This window comes from Vipera berus (genome assembly GCF_964194415.1).
Source record: "Vipera berus genome assembly, chromosome: 2".
Lineage (NCBI taxonomy): Eukaryota > Metazoa > Chordata > Lepidosauria > Squamata > Viperidae > Vipera > Vipera berus.
Genome location: NC_138203.1, coordinates 101,420,983 through 101,441,158, shown reverse-complemented (window position 1 = coordinate 101,441,158; position 20,176 = coordinate 101,420,983). Strand labels below are relative to the sequence as shown.

At 43.8% G+C, this 20,176-nt stretch overlaps 1 protein-coding gene and 1 long non-coding RNA gene across 2 annotated transcripts in view; one reads left to right on the top strand and one right to left on the bottom strand.

The window, feature by feature from the left end:
- The window catches only part of GSR (glutathione-disulfide reductase), a 19,229-nt gene extending 8,441 nt beyond the window's left edge, over positions 1-10,788 (bottom strand). Inside the window, exons 1-6 of the mRNA XM_081317555.1 lie at positions 10,542-10,788; positions 7,703-7,729; positions 5,841-5,929; positions 1,706-1,775; positions 852-999; positions 533-587 (exon numbers count right to left, since the gene is read on the bottom strand). Of these exons, the coding sequence (XP_081173681.1) occupies positions 533-587; positions 852-999; positions 1,706-1,775; positions 5,841-5,929; positions 7,703-7,729; positions 10,542-10,775 (623 nt within the window). The 5' untranslated portion in view covers positions 10,776-10,788. The remainder of the gene's footprint in view (positions 1-532; positions 588-851; positions 1,000-1,705; positions 1,776-5,840; positions 5,930-7,702; positions 7,730-10,541) is intronic.
- Positions 1,078-20,176, top strand: LOC308662112. Its single transcript, XR_014025103.1, has 4 exons — positions 1,078-1,384; positions 7,000-7,237; positions 8,633-8,771; positions 20,080-20,176. It is a non-coding gene; the product is annotated as an uncharacterized lncRNA (long non-coding RNA).

Genomic DNA, 20,176 nt, shown 5'->3' with positions numbered 1-20,176 from the left:
TTGACCATGAAGTTGACATATCCACAAGTGAATAACAAAAGCAAACTAGCTGCACTGATGTCCAATATCCGCACGGAGGCCCAGATGCTTAGCAATAGGGTAATCCTTCAATGGGAGAATTGGTTTTTCTTGTTGTTGGTTTTCAAGTTAGTGTGCACAGTGTCCCTTCCCTCTATTTTTCCCCACGTTTTCCTCTAATTTCCCCAGAGCAAACAACACTTTCCTGCCCTCATCCTATTTCAGTAGTGGGCTAGAAATGAAACAAATATTCCCGCTGCAGAAGATAACACCTAGGAGGGTACATGATGAGTCCCATATCTGGGCTGATAAGAGGTCGTACAGGACCGGTCATCAACTCTGAAATGTGGGACAATTATTGCAGCTTTGTAGCTATACTAGCTTACTGTCTACATCTTTTAGTGGGGAATGAAAGACTGGAGTACAAGAATCCCTATTTGTTTTACAAAATAATCTTTGCTGCAATGCGGCAAACGGAGGATATTTAAAATGCTCAGAATTCATTGCAACTTACTTGGGCAACTCTTCAAGTTCAAAGAAGCCATCGCTAGAGATTCCCAAACTGGCTCCTGCAAAGCAACAAGACATTATCTTCAACATTCATAATCTTCAGCTTTATGTATAAATAGATGTAACTTGCACAAACATTGACTTTATCGGAAAGGTTATTTAATTATTTTTTAAAGTATACTCTTAAACAAAGTATGAATGAACTATTACAAGGTAACTATGCACTACTGAATCTTTGACAATGCTAAGGAAAATATTTTAATGTCAGCTCAGCTGCACGTTCTTTCTTATAAACTGGGCAAAGAGCATCACAGAACTCATACCTGGTATTTCACTGTCACTGGGAATTACTGGCCGTCCACCAGTAGCAATCAGTATGTGAGGTGCTGTATATTTTTTGCCATCAACTTCAATTGTAGGTTCAGGGTCAGCTGTGAATGATGCATGCCCACGAATGGTTTCCACGTGGTCCTAGCAAAACCAATTTTTGATTCAAAAATTAAATCAATTTATATGTTAGAGAAAGGCATAATATAGTGTAATGTGGGCCAATGTATGACATATTGAAATAATGGAGCTTTTTGGATGATTCAAAATAAATTTGTAGATAAATTTCAAAAATGGAAGAGTGGACTAAGATGCATTATTTTACTTTAGATTTATTCTCCCATATTTTCTTGACAAGAACTAATCTATTGTGTGATCCTTACACCTTTCAGAAACAAACTATACAAGTCACATGAAAATTATATCAAGACCATGAAAATTATAAGATTTGAAATGCAGACTAACTGCAATGAATTAAGACATACCCTATCAGTGATCTGGAGAAGATTCTTTTTCTCAAAAGAGAGGGGTAAGACTTGTGCTTTATTTTTTAACTGTATTGTACTTACGTTAAATTTACACTACAGTTTTCATGTCTTTCCCAACAACAGGAAACTGAAATTTGTGTAGAGGAAGACTTGCTCATCTGTCACTTAAGCAAAAAAGCAAGTTTTACACAAATGATTTGCTCTGAATCTTTTTTTAAAAAAATTCTATACACCTGGATGCAAATTTAAAAAATTAACCAAAACAGAGCTTTCTGTTTTCAGCTTGTGAAATTCACAGGGTTCATAGCAGAAAGAAGAAATTTAAAATTTGCTGAAATTGAAAAATAAGGCCATTTACAAACCTTATTCAAATTATTTTGATAGATCTCATTCAGTTTCTTCACATAAGCATCACGCTTTTCTTTAATTATTCTACAGTAAAAAGAGTTTTATTAGTATTATATCCTACTTTTCCCCAAGAAGCACATAATGCCCCTCTTTCAACGTATCCCCACAAAAACAAACCTTTTGGGCAGGCTGGGTGGAGAGGCAGCCCAACCCAAGTACCCAATGGATTTCCACAGCTAAGCATAAAGTTGGGTTTCCCAAGCCTTATTCAAATTGTTATTCCACATGCGCTTTCTAAATTTACATCTCAAATATCTGTCTCTCTACAAATTAAAACACAACACTGCCTTTTTCCTGAGCAATAAACATAGATATTCAGAAAATTATAGTCCTGTTTCACAATTTTAAAAGGTTTTCCTTGCAGAAAAGATGTTTATACCATCCTGTAACACTGTACATCAAACAAAATAACATGTTTGTTATACCTAAAACAGCATTTTAAACAATACAAATGGTGTATCCCATTGCATATCACAGGGGATGCTACTGTCAGAGCAAACCCTAATATATGAACTATTAGTAGGCTCAGAATTAAATTCTGAGCATGTACTGTTTTGAATTTTCACGAGTCCCAGTCCAATCATGATTTCTTATAAGAATTTAAGAATAATGCTCACAGATAACTCAAAAATCAGTAAGATTATTTAGAATAAAAACAGTCACTATATTAAACTGTCCCCTTCATGGATTACTGCCTTGTCGTGGCGAAGGGGCTTGCGTAATTCAATGAAGCTATGAGCTATGCCGTGCAGGGCCACCCAAGACGGACAGGTCATAGCAGAGAGTTCTGACAAAACGTGATCCACTGGAGAAGGAAATGGCAAACCACTCCAGTATCTTTGCCATGAAAACCCTATGGACAGTACCAAAAGGCAAAACGATATGACGCTGGAAGATGAGCCCCTCAGGTCGGAAGGCGTCCAATATGCTACTGGGGAAGAGCAGAGGGCTAGTACTAGTAGCGCCAGAAAGAATGAAGCGACTGGGCCAAAGCCGAAAGGACGCTCAGCTGTGGATATGTCTGGTGGTGAAAGGAAAGTCCGATGCTGTAAAGATTTTTTCTCCATAGGAACCTGGAATGTAAGATCCATGAATCAAGGAAAACTGGACGTGGTCAAACAAGAGATGACAAGACTGAACATCGACATCTTAGGTATCAGCGAACTAAAATGGACAGGAATGGGTGAATTTAATTCAGATGACCATCAGGTATACTACTGTGGGCAAGAATCCTTCAGAAGAAATGGAGTAGCCTTCATAGTCAATAAAAGAGTAGGAAAAGCAATACTGGGATACAATCCTCAAAATGACAGAATGATCTCAGTTCGAATCCAAGGCAAACCATTCAATATCACAGTAGTCCAGGTCTATGCCCCAACCACCAGTGCTGAAGAGGATGAAATTGATCAGTTCTATGAAGCACTACAGCACCTTATAGAACTAACACCAAAAAATGATGTTCTTATCATCATGGGGGATTGGAATGCTAAAGTAGGAAGCCAAAAGATAACTGGAATAACAGGCAAGTTTGGCCTTGGAGTGCAAAATGAAGCAGGGCACAGGCTGATAGAATTCTGTCAAGAGAATACGATGGTCATAGCAAACACTCTTTTCCAACAACCCAAGAGACGGCTCTACACATGGACATCACCAGATGGTCAACACAGAAATCAGATTGACTATATGCTCTGCAGCCAAAGATGGAGAAGCTCTATACAGTCAGTAAAAACAAGACCAGGAGCTGACTGTGGCTCAGACCATGAGCTTCTCCTTGCAAAGTTTAGGCTTAAACTGAAGAAAGTAGGGAAAAGCACTAGGCCACTCAGGTATGAATTAAATCATATCCCTGTTGAATATACAGTAGAGGTGACAAATAGATTTAAGGAATTAGATCTGATAGACAGAGTGCCTGAAGAACTATGGACAGAGGTTCGCGACATTGTACAACAGGTAGCAACCAAAACCATCCCAAAGAAAAAGAAATGCAAGAAAGCAAAATGGCTGTCTGAGGAAGCTTTGCAAATAGCTGAGGAAAGGAGGGAAGCGAAAGGCAAGGGAGAAAAAGAAAGATACACCCAATTGAATGCAGAATTCCAGAGAATAGCTAGAAGAGATAAGAATGCCTTCTTAAATGAACAGTGCAAAGAAATAGAAGAAAATAATAGAATAGGGAGGACCAGAGATCTTTTCAAGAAAATTGGAGAAATGAAGGGAACGTTTAATGCAAAAATGGGCATGATAAAGGACCAAAATGGCAGGGACCTAACAGAGGCAGAAGAGATTAAGAAGAGGTGGCAAAATTACACAGAAGAACTATACAAGAATGAGCTTAACGTCCCTGATAATCACAATGAAGTGGTCACTGACCTCGAGCCAGACATCCTAGAATGTGAAGTGAAGTGGGCCTTAGAAAAGCTGAGCAACAACAAAGCTAGTGGAAGTGACAGTATTCCAGCTGAGCTATTCAAAATCTTAAAAGACAATGCAGTAAAAGTGCTACACTCAATTTGCCAGCAAATTTGGAAAACTCAACAATGGCCACAGGATTGGAAAAGATCAGTTTACATTCCAATTCCAAAGAAAGGCAGTGCCAAAGAATGTTCAAACTATCGCACCATTGCACTCATTTCTCATGCTAGTAAAGTCATGCTTAAAATCCTACAAGCTAGACTTCAGCAGTATGTGGATCGAGAACTACCAGAAGTGCAGGCAGGATTTCGAAGAGGCAGAGGAACTAGAGATCAAATTGCCAACATACGCTGGATCATGGAGAAAGCTAGGGAGTTCCAGAAAAACATCTACTTCTGCTTCATTGACTATGCTAAAGCCTTTGATTGTGTGGATCATAACAAACTGTGGCAAGTTCTTAAAGAGATGGGAGTACCAGACCATCTTATTTGTCTCTTGAGAAACCTATATGCGGGTCAAGAAGCAACAGTGAGAACTGGACACGGAACCACTGATTGGTTCAAAATTGGGAAAGGAGTCCGGCAAGGCTGTATACTGTCGCCCTGCCTATTTAACTTATATGCAGAGCACATCATGAGAAAGGCAGGGCTAGATGAATCAAAAGTTGGAATTAAGATTGCCGGAAGAAATATCAACAACCTAAGATACGCAGATGATACCACTCTAATGGCAGAAAGTGAAGAAGAACTAAAGAGCCTCTTGTTGCAGGTGAAGAAGGAGAGTGCAAAAGTTGGGTTGAAACTTAACATTAAGAAAACCAAGATCATGGCATCTGGCCCTCTCAATTCCTGGCAAATAGATGGGGAAGAAATGGAGGTAGTGACAGATTTTATTTTCCTGGGCTCCAAGATCACTGTAGATGGGGACTGTAGCCAAGAAATTAAAAGACGCTTGCTCCTGGGGAGGAAAGCCATGGCAAATCTAGACAGCACACTAAAAAGCAGAGACATCACCCTGTCAACAAAAGTGCGTATAGTCAAGGCTATGGTCTTCCCAGTTGCAACGTATGGCAGTGAAAGTTGGACCATAAGAAAGGCTGAGCGCCAAAGAATTGAGGCCTTTGAACTGTGGTGCTGGAGAAGACTCCTGCGAGTCCCTTGGACCGCAAGGTGATCAAACCGGTCAGTCCTAGAGGAGATCAATCCTGACTGCTCTTTAGAAGGCCAGATCCTGAAGCTAAAACTCAAGTACTTTGGCCACCTAATGAGAAGGAAGGACTAATGAGAAGAGCCTAATGCTGGGAAAGATCGAGGGCAATAGAAGAAGGGGACGACAGAGAATGAGGTGGCTGGATGGAGTCACTGAAGCAGTAGGCGTGAGCTTAAATGGACTCCAGAAGATGGTAGAGGACAGGAAGGCCTGGAGGAATGTTGTCCATAGGGTCGCGATGGGTCGGACACGACTTCGCAGCTAACAACAACAACATATTAAACTGTGTAGCTTTAAATTATGAATGCTAGGCAGTTTTGGTCTATAACAGAGATTCTTCAGATCTGACAGAGTGTTGGAATCCCATACAATCCCACAGATAAAAATCTGGATATGTGTAAGTTTCAAATTAGAAACAATTCTATCCATTTATTTTACTTAAGAGATATTCCAGAATTTAGCTCAACTTACTTCCAATTAAACTTCACATCAGCTATTTTAAAACCATAATCCATATGATCATGGATGAATTCATAATGAACAGCAGTATTCCACATCACCTGTTATGAAAGACAACATCCAGAGTTTAATATAATTAATATAAAAATGAATGAGCAAATTCACTTATTCTTGTATACAACATAAATCAATAATTTTATTCATTTGTTCATATTTGTCATTCATTTATTCATTATATTACCCATCTCATCAAAGGGACCCCGCAGCAAGAGAGAAGTACAAAACTTGACATTCCTACTCTAAGACATTGGACTGGACAGATCAGGATTCATAATTCATCACTGCCATGATTATATGTAATCTAGTAGCTACACTACATATTATGGCCTATGAAGAAGAAACAAGCTCATTTTGTAATCATTGGCACTTGGCAAAACACTTATATTTTTCAATACCCAGCAGGCCAAATCATGTGTGGCTAAATGCACCATGTTCAGTTGTGCCTAGTTGAACATATATGGGCCTGGTCAACCAATTTATCAGTTCCCATATTGGAGGAAGAGGAGGAGGAAATATGGGATATCTTCTTTTAAGTTAAGCCTGATAAAAGGAACTTGAAAGTTATCAACTTCTTTCAAAAACACAGCAAATACCATCATTATCAGAATATCATCTATTTTGACCCATGTAAATCATCTTAACCATAGAACATAGAACAAAAATTTATATGGCTGGAAGGCACCTTAAAGGTCTCTTGACTAGACCTCTGCTCAAGGCAGAAGACTTTATATCATTTCAATCAAGTGGTTGTCCTCTATCTTTGAAAACCTCCAGTGATGGAGCACCCACAACTCTGGGAGGCAAACTATACCAACTTTAACCTTTCCCACTTCTGGTCTGTAAGACTGCTCATACAGTTTGGGGACATTTTTTTACTATTTAAAAATGGTATGTTTAATTAACAGTCAACAGGAGGAAAGGCATCATCCAGCACAGGACAGAAGCTAATGGGAGTTCCAAAAGGGCAGAATAGATAATCCCCATTTATCAACTTTGCTGCAGCTGTTCCAGAACTGCAAAGGTCAACTAGGGGATGGAGGAAACAGATCAGTTTTTTCAACTGGTACCAGTTTTAAAGTTTCTTTAAATCTTATTATTTTTGTCATTTCAGTACAATTACTGCATGCAACTTGGATTATGTTAGACACGATAGACTTCCATATGAAAATGGAGATTTAATGAATTATGTTTTCTTTTCAACTTTAATGCTGTTCCACACATCTTCTCCTCAAACCAGGACTAAATTTAAAAGGCTATGAAAACAGCTGTAAAAGGCAGCAGAAATTATCTTTCATGACAAGAAGCACATCCATGTCTTCCTTGAACCTTGAGAGAGAAAAAATTAGGAGGTACTTTTTGTGACTTGGTATTTTTGTTATGTATTTTGGTAAAGCAGAGTAAAAGAACAACACTGTTCTTCAGATGTCTTGCACTACAATTATCTTGCTTCCCAAACAACATGCCCAACATCTGCTAAAGTAGTTTTGCATTCCAAATAAAGGATGGACATACCCATCAATAATGTAAAAGCATATTTTAGCAGATTTTGAGGGCGAGTGTCTACTTTCATGTTTTTATTATTTGTTTTTAATTAAACACCCTTCTATGGCACCATAATCAAAACAATTCTGAGTCACTGCCCAGTTTTTAAAAAGGCCTACAATACAAGGGAGAAAATAAAACAACAAATCAAATCAATTCAGGGCAGTTTTCTGAAACAGCTGGTTCTTCAAGCATTTTCAAAAAATCAGCAAAGAAGTTCAATGTATTTTTTGAAATATTAGCAAATTCATAGCACACATAAATTCCTTTACCTTTTTAGGTACACATCCAACATTCACCTAAGGAAAAAAAAAACATTTACTGCAAATTTCATGTATCAGCACTTTTAATATAAGCAAGTATGTTATTCAGAAAGTATGTACGACTACTAAAACCTTAATTTATTAATTTATGATTAATTTTATTTTCTTAATATCAGCAAAATGTCTTATCAATAATATAGTTTACTTAAGATATTTTTCAAGAGGCGATTGCATTAAAGTGCTGTACACTGAAACCTGCCTCAGATGCCCAATATCTAAGGAATGAGGGAACATTTTATTTTCATTGCAATAAGCTCCATGGATTGGGTGAACCTGAGAATGCCACTGGGAATACGGATAATCATAATAATAAACCACTTGAATCTCATTAGTCTGAGATTAGTTCTTAATTTATTATAACAAATTTGAAGAACATTTCATTATTTATTTAGGTAGATATTGGGCTGGTCAGTATCTAGAGAGGGGCTGCATGAGTACTCTGCCTTTCTAAGTACCTAGGAAAACTTTATATCTGATTAAAGTTTGCATGAAAAAGCGCCTTTTATCTGGCACTTTGAAAACAAAGACTACTTGAATGATTTGCCTGCCCCTTGGTTTCTTCTTGAAAAGAATTTTTGCTAGTTCTTAAAGCAAGCAATTTCATAACCCAGTCAACACATTCAGCTGACATGTTCACAGATTCCACTGAATGCCTAAATGAGGGCATTCAGAATATGTCTTCCATGGACATTTCATTCTAGTAAAATCTTTTCAACATTGGACTTCTCCAGATGTTGCAATCCTCCTTAAGGTAAGTGCCTGCAAATTGGCACTGACCGTTAACAACTACATAGCTCTTCTCCCCAATCTGCTCTTTAAGGTCTTCCAACAGCACACCACCTTGCTGCTGATCAACCTTCTCTCTTCCTCCTTTCCTAGAATTATGTAATTTCAACATCTTCCAGGATTCCCAGCAAACAGAAAGGATGGGAGCTACAGAAACTACAGTCTCACAACTTTTGAAGGGTTATTAAACTTTGGAAGGCTGCTCTATTTAATGACAGAAAACAGTTTAGAGGTAAGATCTTTGAATATACATTCTAAACTTTATTCCTTATTTAGTCCCTTTCTCTGGAATTTTATTCACTCATATTTTGCATCCTTGCATCATTACCAAATCATCAATTTTAATATTGCCAACCATTCTTTCCACAACTAATTTGACATTTTTCTTCAACAAACTATAACTTCAGTGCCAATAAGCACATGTTTAGTGTTTGGCCTTTTAAGTTTTTAAAATTAATTTCTTCAGGCACAATCTATTCTTTCTGTATAGCATGATGGGGGACTAGCAACTAATTATGTCATATAGAGGCAGCTATAATCCCCAACTAGGAAGAAATAAAGATTAACACTTGGAAACATTCTATAAACACTACAATACAGAATAGCTTGTTACAATCAGAAAAGGACCCATGGATAATGTTATGTTCCTCTAAAGGCATCTCATAGACACAGAAGAGATAAATAAGAAATTATAATTAAAAATATCCTGTGCTTCCTGCTTGAGATATAGAAGGGTAAAGACAAGAAAGACATGTAGGGGGGGGGGGAAACGTAAAAGAGCAAAGCACTTCCTGAAATTTCGGTGAAAAGTGAATTGGCACATAAGTGATGGTTCTACTGAGTCATATTTCTCTTGCCTTGAGGGATAGAAAAAAAGAAAAAAGATATTGGATGCAAGATGAGTTGGTATGTGGTAAGGCACGGAGCTGCAGCAACACAATCCTAAACCCCCGGGCATAAGGAACAAAAACCCAACAGCTGTATTCACACAACAGGCTGAAACGAAGGCTGCTGGGTTTCCCACAGCCACCTGAATCGCAGCCTTATTTTCGAGTGGCAAAGAAAACAGTTTTATTTTTTTTATTTTTTTTTAATCCCATTTATATCCCGCCCTTCTCCGAAGACTCAGGGCGGCTTACAAGCTTAGCAGTAGCCTTCATTCTATGTATATGCCTGCTTATTAGGGCTTACACACACACACCCCCAAGTGGCATTATTACCAAGTCAGCTTAATTTCCCCCAACAATCTGGGTCCTCATTTTACCTACCTCAGAAGGATGGAAGGCTGAGTCAACCTTGAGCCTGGTGGGATGCCAACCTGCACTAACTGCAGGCAGCTGGTCTTACTTAAGGAGGCATTAGCCCACTGCTCCACCAAGGCTCACGAAAACCAAATTAAAACCTCGTTTAAACTTTTAACTCGTTTCTGTCCTGCCCGCCCCATGGATGAAGAACATTCAAACTTCTCCGCCCTCGGGCTCTCGAGGAACTCCCTGAAATGAAACGAACCTTTATTGCAGGGGTCTTCAAACTTGGCCCTTTTATGACTTGTGGACTTCAACTCCCAGAATTCCTCAGCCAGCCTGCCTGGCTGAGGAATTCTGGGAGTTGAAGTCCACAAGTCATAAAAGGGCCAAGTTTGAAGACCCCTACTTTATTGTCAAAGTACAACTATGTGTACGTTGAGATTAGCTGAGCCTCCCTTTGTGCTCCCACCCCACCCCACCCCACCACACAGTAACAACAAACCCTGGCATAAGCCCACGCACCCAGGTATGCAGGCGAGTCTCCCAAGGGCAGGGGTCGGCAACCTCGGCTCTTTTATGACTCGTGGACTTCAACTCCCAGAATTCCTGAGCCAGCTATGCTGGCTCAGGAATTCTGGGAGTTGAAGTCCACGAGTCATAAAAGAGCCGAGGTTGCCGACCCCTGCCCAAGGGTATATTTGCAGGCAGCCCCCCCCCTTTCCTCTTCCCCCGCTCACACCCCGTTTTCGACTCACGCAAGTGCCTCCAAGTCGCCCTTTTTCAACCACAGCAGTCCGGGCTCCCAGTTCCGCGGCGCGCCGGGCACTGGCCAACCCACCCGAGCCGCCCCCCAGCACCAGATAGTCAAAGGTGGCGGCCGAGGAGGAAGAGGCTCGAAGTTGGGCCATGGCGACGGCGGCGGCGGCGGCGCGGCGGGGAGGACGGCAGGGAACTGGGCAGAAAGCAAAAGGCGGGCGAGGCAGCCGCATCCCGCCTCTTCCCTCATCGGGGTCGAAAGGGTTAACTCTCTTGCCCTCGGCCCTGACTCGTCTTACGCTACCTCGAGACGGGCAGAACTTTTTTTTTCCCCAGCCTCTCGGATTGGCTGCGATACCCGTCAATCTCCCGCGGAGGCGAAAGAGAGGAACAAATTCCGTCTCGGAAGGTGGGCGTTTGCCCTCTTGCTGCTGGCCTCTGGCTCGGCTTGGTTTACATCGGGGGTAGGCAACCTTGGCTCTTTTATGACTCGTGGACTTCAACTCCCAGAATTCCCGAGCCAGCCATGCTGGCTCGGGAATTCTGGGAGTTGAAGTCCACGAGTCATAAAAGAGCCAAGGTTGCCTACCCCTGGTTAAGCATGCTGCTGGGTTCAAGGTTTTTGCTTGCGGCTGTCAGTGGCTTGAGTGGATGGGTGAAAGGATAAGCGCACAGCCACCTTCTAACCAGAAATGGTTGCTTAGGGGGTCTCCCCTTCCTATAGCCAGATACTGAACTGCAGAGAAGGAGCACAATCACCTGCTGTCGGTGGGGAAAACTGATCAAAAGGTGACGCCGAATGTAGGGGATTCCGCAGCGGACAGATGCTTAGCGAAGATACAGTTTAGGCAACCCTGGTTTAGGCGCGCAAAAAGTTGAGTCAAGTAACCGCCTGGATCGGGCAAACACAGCACAATCCTTCTTTTGTATACTGTACTAACTTTGATCTTATCCGAAGGCAGGAAACAGTCTTATTTTTTTTTCAACTTTATTGGGACAGTCTTTGCCGACGACCTCATCGATTTTATTCCTGGCTATTACATATTCCAATTTCCCCAATTATTCAAAGGTTTTTAAATTGGATATAGCTTTCTTTTGGAGGTTTCTGTACATGAACAGCACAGATGAAGGCATGCACAATAAACAGTACGGTGCGCAACAGGAGAGACGCCACACACAAGTTAAAGTACTTTCCCTTCACTCCAAAAAGAAACTTCATTTCCTTCTACTTAAAAGCTCTTGGGATTAACTTTGTTTTGTTTTAAATCACAGGGTTACCTATCCTCATTCTCAAAATGGCAGAGAAAATGTCAAGTGACCTTTATTTATTCATTGGGATTACATTAGAGTTACAATCTGCCTTTTGTTCAGAATCTCAAAGCAGTTTGTGCTTGCTCCCATTTTTCTCTGGAACAACTGTGTGAGATATGTTGGGCTGAGAGACAGGGATCGCACTGTCTATCTTGTATAACCCTAACCCATATTATGCAATCATTTATGGTCCCCCCCCCTTATAGTTGTTAAAGGAAAGACAGAATTGCATAACCAGGTTTGGTTTGCCTGGGCCTCCCTTTGTTCTACACTCAATACAGTGCATTTCTGTTAAGGGTTTCAGTGAATCAGTACCAACCAATGACTCAGCAGGAAGAGACCATGTGAAATTAGACTGAGCTATATACACAAGTGCACATTAGAGAGACTATGTGGAAATAACCAATTGCACAATGCAGTTTGTCCAGTAATACTAGAAACCAGCCACTACTAAATCTTCCCGTTTTTAATAGGAAGGATGGTAAAAAAATTATTTCTCAAATTACTATCACACATTCTAAATGTGTTTTAGGAAACTGTATTCCTCCCAGTTTCCACTTTGAAATATGTTTTTCTTGTTGTTAGTGCTCAGCGAGAACTTATTCCCCAACTATACTGAGCCACCAAGCCAATAGCAAAAATCTTGATGACAGAAATGCATTCCAAATGCAGTAGGGCCCCTTTGAGTATATCCAGTTAATGTAAGTACACAATGTTTCAAATTTAAGCTCTTCATCAGGGACTCTAGGAATATCTACATTAGAAATTCTTGGTGCCTCATCCAAGGCTCTCCAGTTCTCTGTTATGAAAAGTTAGCCGAAGAAAAACCACTTTTCCTTCTGCTGCTTGTGACTTTGCAAGAGGAAATCTAGTCATGTGGGCTTGGATTGACTGCTATTTCAGTGTCAGCCTCCAAAGTTGGAACATTCTTTTGAAGATCAGGAAATCTTAATGTATGATAATAAAATAATAACAGAACAACAGAGTTGGAAGGGACCTTGAAGGTCTTCTAGTCCAACCCCCTGCTCAGGCAGGAAACCCTATACCATTTCAGAGACAGGACAACCCTTTGTCTGAAGTGGTATAGGGTTTCCTGCCTGAGCAGGGGGTTGGACTAGAAGACCTCCAAGGTCCCTTCCAACTCTGTTAGTCTGTTAATATTGGAAACTCTCCAGAATTGTAAAAGTGGTAGGTGTTATTCCAAATCCAATGGCTCCTGAGTTGAGTGCTCTACATTTTTTAAAAAAGAATAAAAGTTAGATCAGTGTTTCTTAACCTTAGCAATGTTAAGCTGCTCTGGATTTCAACTCCCAGAGTTTTCCAACCAGCATTCAACTCTGGGAGTTGAAGTCCATGCATCTTAAAGTTGCTGAGGTTGAGAAACATTAAAATACACATTTTAAAAATAGAATGGAAAATGGAAAGAATTTTTTTCTTATTCAAAGGAAAATTCACCTTTGAACAAGTGAATATATGTAGGGGGTTTTATAATCACAGTGACCAGCTGGCCATTTCACTGCAACTTTCAAACATATAAACAAATCAAAATATAGGTGTTGTAAGGTAAAGGTTCCCCCGCACATGCGTGCTAGTCGTTTCCAACTCTAGGGGCCGGTGCTCATCTCCATTTCAAAGCCAAAGAGCCAGCGCTTGTCCGAGGACGTCTCCGTGGTCATGTGGCCGGTATGACTAGACGCCAAAGGCGCACGGAACGCTGTTACCTTCCCACCGGAGTGGTCCCTATTTTTCTACTTGCATTTTTACGTGCTTTCGAACTGCTAGGTTGGCAGAAGCTGGGATGAGTAACAGGCGCTCACTCTGTTACACGGCACTCGGGATTCGACCCGCCAAACTGCCGACCTTCTGATCGACAGTCTTTTGGGGGATTTTCTGTATCTTTGCCATTGTTGGATGGCAAAGTTTATTTTTGGTTTATTTTTGAAATAAATGGCATAAATAACAAACTTTTTTGTTCATTCAGATTCCATTTACTGTATGTATTAGTGGGAGCCACATGAGGCTCTTTAATGATATTTAGTGGAAACGTTTTACAATTTTTTTTAAAAAAAGGCAATTTTGCACAGAACTACATATGTAATAATTATTAGATGACCAAATGTCTTTTGGGCTTCTTAATCAGTGGAGAATTTAATCCTCTTAATTGATCAGCATATTACTAGTAAAGGCTGCACTCTTTGTTGTGGAAATTGTTGCATACATTAAAGACTGAAGAGTCTAAAACATATGTACCTATGGGGAACAGGATCTGATGAGTAGGTTGCAATTGATTAAATTGGGAGCACTACAGAGCTGGAAAACAAGACGTTGCACAGGAGTTTTTTATTGTCAAATTTATTGTCAACATTTTATTCACTCATTTTTTCCAAAGAATAATAGAAAGCATAGGCTTGACATAGCAATCTAATTATTTTGTTGGTTAAATGCATGGAAGAATGGCAGTAATAATCAATCTTAGCAGCAGACTCATCAGTCTTCCTCATTCTTAGACTCTCTAAACACAGCATTACCATTTGCAGAAACTCCAACTTTAGCCATGCTGGCTAGGAATTATGGGGAGTTGTAACCACCTCAGGAAGATACAATTTGAGAAGGTTGATGCATGGTTTGTGCTTGAGATGGATGACTTGAATCCAATCTTCTAATGCAGGGGTGTCAAACTTGCTGCGTCATGTGATGTGTCACAACATATCGTGACTTTTTCCCCCTTGCCAGAGCTGGGGTGAGTGCGGCTTCCGTGTGACGCATCCGGCCCACGGCCAGCAGTTTGACACCCCTGTTCTAGTGATTCTTGAAAAGGGAAGAGGCTGTTGGCTTATTAACAGTTAGCAGTTTCTGTTGCTTATCACCACAATATCATAGGTTCTTGTTTCTCTTTGATACTCCCCCACTCCCCCCACACACTTCCATGTGTTTCAGTAATCCTACGGTGTTGTGCTTGGCCCAATTTCATATTTAGATCCTTATTATGCCTGTTGCAATGTCGCGTGGTCGCACAGAGAGACGGACACTTGAGCTGGGTAGTACTTCTTTATTTGGATCAGGGATGAAGCTGGGGACAAAGGGGTTTACCTGGCATTTCTTATACCTGTCCAGGTGAATGGTGATCAATAGATTTGAACCTGGGCTTCCCGCCAGTGCAGGTGGCCAATAGGTTTAAACCCTGGCTTCCCACCAGAGCTGACCATGCCTGGGGCTGTCAATGACTCACTCTATTCAGGCTTTCCCGCCTAAGCGGTTATAGCCTGGAGCTGTCCAGCCCCCTGCTGTGCTGGTATTTCCTGTGTATGCTTAGCAGCATACACTACACCCCTTCCCCCATAGTGAGGACTTTCCTCTGTCAAACCATCTCCGTACTATATACACTTATTTACACTGTACATATTTACATACACATGGTTACAACTGATACAACTTGATTGTTCTGCCACCCCCCTACGAACGCACATAATCTGCGAGGTAGCTTGGTGCCTTGTGTGGCCTGCTTGACCTTCTTGGTACTAGTTCTCCAGGTGGTGTGGTGATATGACTATGTTCTCCTTCTTGTTGCTCCTGTTGTGGAAGGTTGTTGTGTGTCTGTGTGTGTGATTTGCTGAGTTCTGGTGACTGCCTGGTTTCTCTGTCAGTCTCCTGCCTGGGCAGAGGTTGCCACTGGGCCTCTCCAGCCACCCTCCTAGGTGAATGTGTTTGTGTTGACTCTTGTGTTGGCTCTTCCTCCTCAGCCCCCAGTGTGTCCTCTGCCACCCTTTCAGGAGCCCTTTTCCTCAGCTGGTCCAGGTGCCTCTTCCAAAGGAGTCCCCCCTCCACCCTTACTCTGTAGGACAGGGGTCCTGTTTGTTCTAATATTTCCCCTGGCACCCATGGATGACCCGTGCTGTAGTTCCTAGCCCAGATGAGGTCTCCTGAGTTGAAACGTGTTTTGATGTTGGGGGTCCCGGTGTCTGCAGCTACCCTGTCTGGGTGGAGGCTGTCTAATGTTGTTATGAGGCGTCTCCCCCATCTGAGTTCCGCTGGACTTTTGCCTGTGGCAGTGCAAGGTGTTGCATGTTGGTGAAGGAGGAATGTGGCTAGTCTTTGCTTCCAATTTCCCTGCACTATGCGCTTGAGAGCATCTTTTGTTGTCCTCACGAATCGTTCTGCCAATCCGTTACTGGCAGGGTGGAAGGGAGCCAAGGTGGCGTGTCTAATCCCCAAGGTCCTCAGGAACACCTGGAAATCCGAGGAAGTAAATTGTGTTCCATTATCTGACACGATTACATCAGGCAACCCATGTGTGGCAAACATCCCCCTCAATGCTTGAATGGTTCCTGCTGAGGTCATGTTGCTTACAGGCACCACCTCTAGCCATTTGGAATGACTGTCTACAGCTACCAGAAATGTGTGACCTTGGAAGGGGCCAGCATAGTCTATATACACCCTGGACCAGGGTGAGTGTGTTTCCTCCCACTTGTGGACTGGTGCATGTGGTTGTTCTGGCCGTGTCCTCTGGCATGTGTAACACCCCGCTACCCGTGCTTCTATCTCCTTGTCCAGCCCTGGCCACCACAGGTAGCTCCTTGCCAGGGCCTTCATTCTTACTATCCCTGGATGTCCTTCGTGTAATGATTGGAGAACTTTTTCCCTGAGCCTTGTGGGAATTATGACTCTATTTCCCCACAAGAGGCATCCTTTGTGTGTGGACAATTCATGCCTTCTGGAAAAGTAAGCAGTGAACTCTTGCCCTGGCGATTTGTCTTGCCACCCACTGCTCACCCACGATTGTACCCTGCTCAGAACCTTGTCCTTTGGGGTCTCTGTGGCTATGTCCCTTGCGTTGAGGGGGCATTCTGGCAGTTCCTGAATTGCCAGTATTTGAGCAGCTGGTGCTGGATCCGGCTCACTGTCCATCAGGGGAAGTCTGCTGAGGCCATCAGCGTGCCCCATCTCCTTCCCTGGCCTGTGTATCAGTTTGCAAGAATATGCAGAGAGAAATATTGACCACCTTAACATTCTAGGTGACAAAATCTGTGGAGTTTGCTTCTCTGTTGTGAATAATCCTAATAGTGGTTTATGGTCTGTGAAGATTAAGAATTCCCTACCATAAAGGTAATCATGAAATTTCTTTACTCCAGCAACCACTGCCAGTGCCTCTTTGTCTATCTGGGCGTAATTCCGCTCTGCAGCTGACAGGGTCCTGGAATAATAGGCGATGGGAGCCTGTGTTCCATCTTCCCTTAGATGGCTGAGCACTGCTCCAATCCCATAAGGGGATGCATCGCACGCAAGATAGATTGGCTGGTCCTCCCTGAAATGGGTGACTGTGGCATTGCTTGCTAACATGTTCTTTAGTGTTTGAAACGCTTTGGCATGTTTGTCAGTCCAGTTCCAGGGTGCTTGCTTGTCAAGCAGCCTGTGTAGGGGTTCTGCAATTGTGGCTTTGTGTGGTAGGAATGCGTGGTAGAAATTGAGGAGCCCCAAGAATGCCTGCAGTTCAGGCTTGTTTTTGGGAGCAGGGGCTTCTTTGATTGCCCTAACCTTTGATGCAGATGGGTGGACGCCTTGAGCATCTATTCTGAACCCCAGGAATTCTGTCTCAGTAACCCCAATCTTGCATTTCTCCCTTTTGAGCTTCAACCCTGCCCCCCTGAACCTCTCAAGGACTGCCTTCAAACGGGCTGCTAGTACGTCCGTGGAGCTAGCTGCGATTAGGACGTCGTCAAAATAGGGACAAACCCCTGGTATTCCCTTGAGAGTCTTTTCCATCACTTCCTGAAAAATTCCAGGCGCTACGCTAACCCCGAACTGCAGCCGGTCTACCCAGAACGCTCCCTTGTGAGTGATGATTGTTTGCGCTCTAGCAGCCCCTGGGTCTACCGGCAGTTGCTGATAAGCTTGAGCGAGGTCCAATTTAGCAAACACCGACCCGCCTTGTAGGGACGCTAGGATACTGCTGACCGCAGGGACCGGATAGGAGTGGGCACTTAAAGCTCGGTTAATGGTCCCTTTATAATAAGCGCAAATCCGAATTTCCCCATTTGCTTTGAGCGGCGTTACGATGGGAATTTCCCATTCCGCTCCATCGACTGGTGTTAACACCCCCTGGTCTACCAGCTTATCCAATTCCCGCTCTATCTTCTGCTTTAGCGCGAACGGAACTCACCTCACCTTCATCCTTATGGGTTGCACCTGGGGGTCTAGCCTAAATGAGATTGGGGGACCCGTGTACCTTCCCAACTGCCCATCGAACACGTCCGCAAATTCCTTGCAGACAGCTTCGAGGGAAAAACGGCTCTGCGTCTGGTGAATCCCTGTGATTCCGATGCCCAGCGCGTTGAACCACCCTAACCCCACAAGGCTAGTCCGCTGGCCCTCGACGACCAGCACACTTAATTTGCCCTCGAAGCCCTTGTACTGAACCCTCACCGACGTCTCCCCCCGGACTTTAATCGGTGAATTTTGGAAATCGGAGAGGGTCAGTCTGGATGGCCTCAAGGGAACCCGCTGGCCGCTCCGCTTGCAAATTTCGTTAAACGTTCTGGTGGAGATGATGGACACGGCTGACCCTGAGTCCAACTCCATCATGCGGGGGACCCCTTGCAGCCTCACCCTCAGTTTTATTTTTGGGGTTAACGCCGCAGGAGCCTGTTAGAAAAACGCCTGGCTGTCCCGCCGTGTGGCTCACAGTCAGTCCCGGTGACCGCTTCCCGGTATCTGTAGCGTACTGGAACTTGGCTTCCACCTCGTGCAGGCTGTCCCGCTGCTTGCTCCTGCAGACCGCCGCGATGTGCCCTGTTTTTCCGCACGACCGACACTTTGCTGACTTGAATCGGCACGTAGACCGGGGATGCTGTCCTCCGCAGCTCGCGCAACGGGTAGACCGGGAGCTGTTCGTGCCGCAGCCGGAGCACTGGGTAGACCGGGGTTGTCCGCAGTCGCTGTTCTGGGTAGACCGGGGCCCGCAACCACAATGCTGGGTAGACCGGGGGCGATTCACGCTGTGGCCGTGGAGCTGGGTAGACCGGGGGCCGTTCGCTCCACATCTGTACTCCTGGGCTCTCTCGTCCGCTGTGGCTGGTCTCGGTTCCCTCACGTTGTCTCGGTTGGGGTTGAAGGGTCGCTGTGGCCGGTTGATGGCGTCCACTTCCAGCTCTGCCTCGTCTGCGTCGCTGTACCCTCTCAGCTGGTGGATGGATCCGCCTTCCCTCGCATCGGACTCCTCAGCCGCGTCCCAGGCTAGGAATTCTTCTTGGACATCCCTCAGGGTCAGTTTCTGTTTGGCAAAAATTTTCTGGCGCAGCTTCCTGTCCCTCAACCCACAGACAATCAGATCCCGCAGTCGGATTTCTAAGTTTTCAAAGTTGCAGAGGCAAGCTGCCTGCCTCAGGGCTGCCATGTATTGTTTGGGAGACTCACCTGGCCGCTGGTCCCACTTCTCGAACCGATACCGCCAGGCGATCTCAGACATCTCGGGCTTGAAATGTTCGGTCAGCTTCGCCAGCAACTCGTTGTACCCAACGGAGTGGATGTCATCGGGAGCGCAGAGACCGACTGCCAGCTGGTACGTTTCTGTGCCGCAGCTGCAGAGTAGCACCGCCGCTCTCTGCCGGTCTTCCTTCACCCCGTTCGCTCGTAGGTAGCATTCGAGCTGCCCCACGAACGCTTCCCACTCCTCGGGGCGGCCGCTATTGAAAAGGGGGTACTGACCCAGTTGTGTCATTCCACCGTCTCGGTCGTCCTGCGTCTGGATCCGGGGCTGCCGATTGGATTCCATCCGCAGCTAGCGTTGTCCGGTGCAGGATCCCACCTTTGTCACCAGTGCAATGTCCCGTGGTCGCACAGAGAGACGGACACTTGAGCTGGGTAGTACTTCTTTATTTGGATCAGGGATGAAGCTGGGGACAAAGGGGTTTACCTGGCGTTTCTTATACCTGCCCAGGTGAATGGTGACCAATAGATTTGTACCTGGGCTTCCCGCCAGTGCAGGTGGCCAATAGGTTTAAACCCTGGCTTCCCACCAGAGCTGACCATGCCTGGGGCTGTCAATGACTCACTCTATTCAGGCTTTCCCGCCTAAGCGGTTATAGCCTGGAGCTGTCCAGCCCCCTGCTGTGCTGGTATTTCCTGTGTATGCTTAGCAGCATACACTACACCTGTTATGTGTTTATTAGCCTTATATAATGTCTGTAACTGTTCTACCACAACTGATCTACTGTTTCCATTTTGTCTCAGAAGTGTCTGTAGGATCTGATGGTTTCATCAAAAGGACCAAAACAGTCTCATCCCTTTGTGTTACATGTGCTCCTCTTTAGTACCTCCATGCAAAATC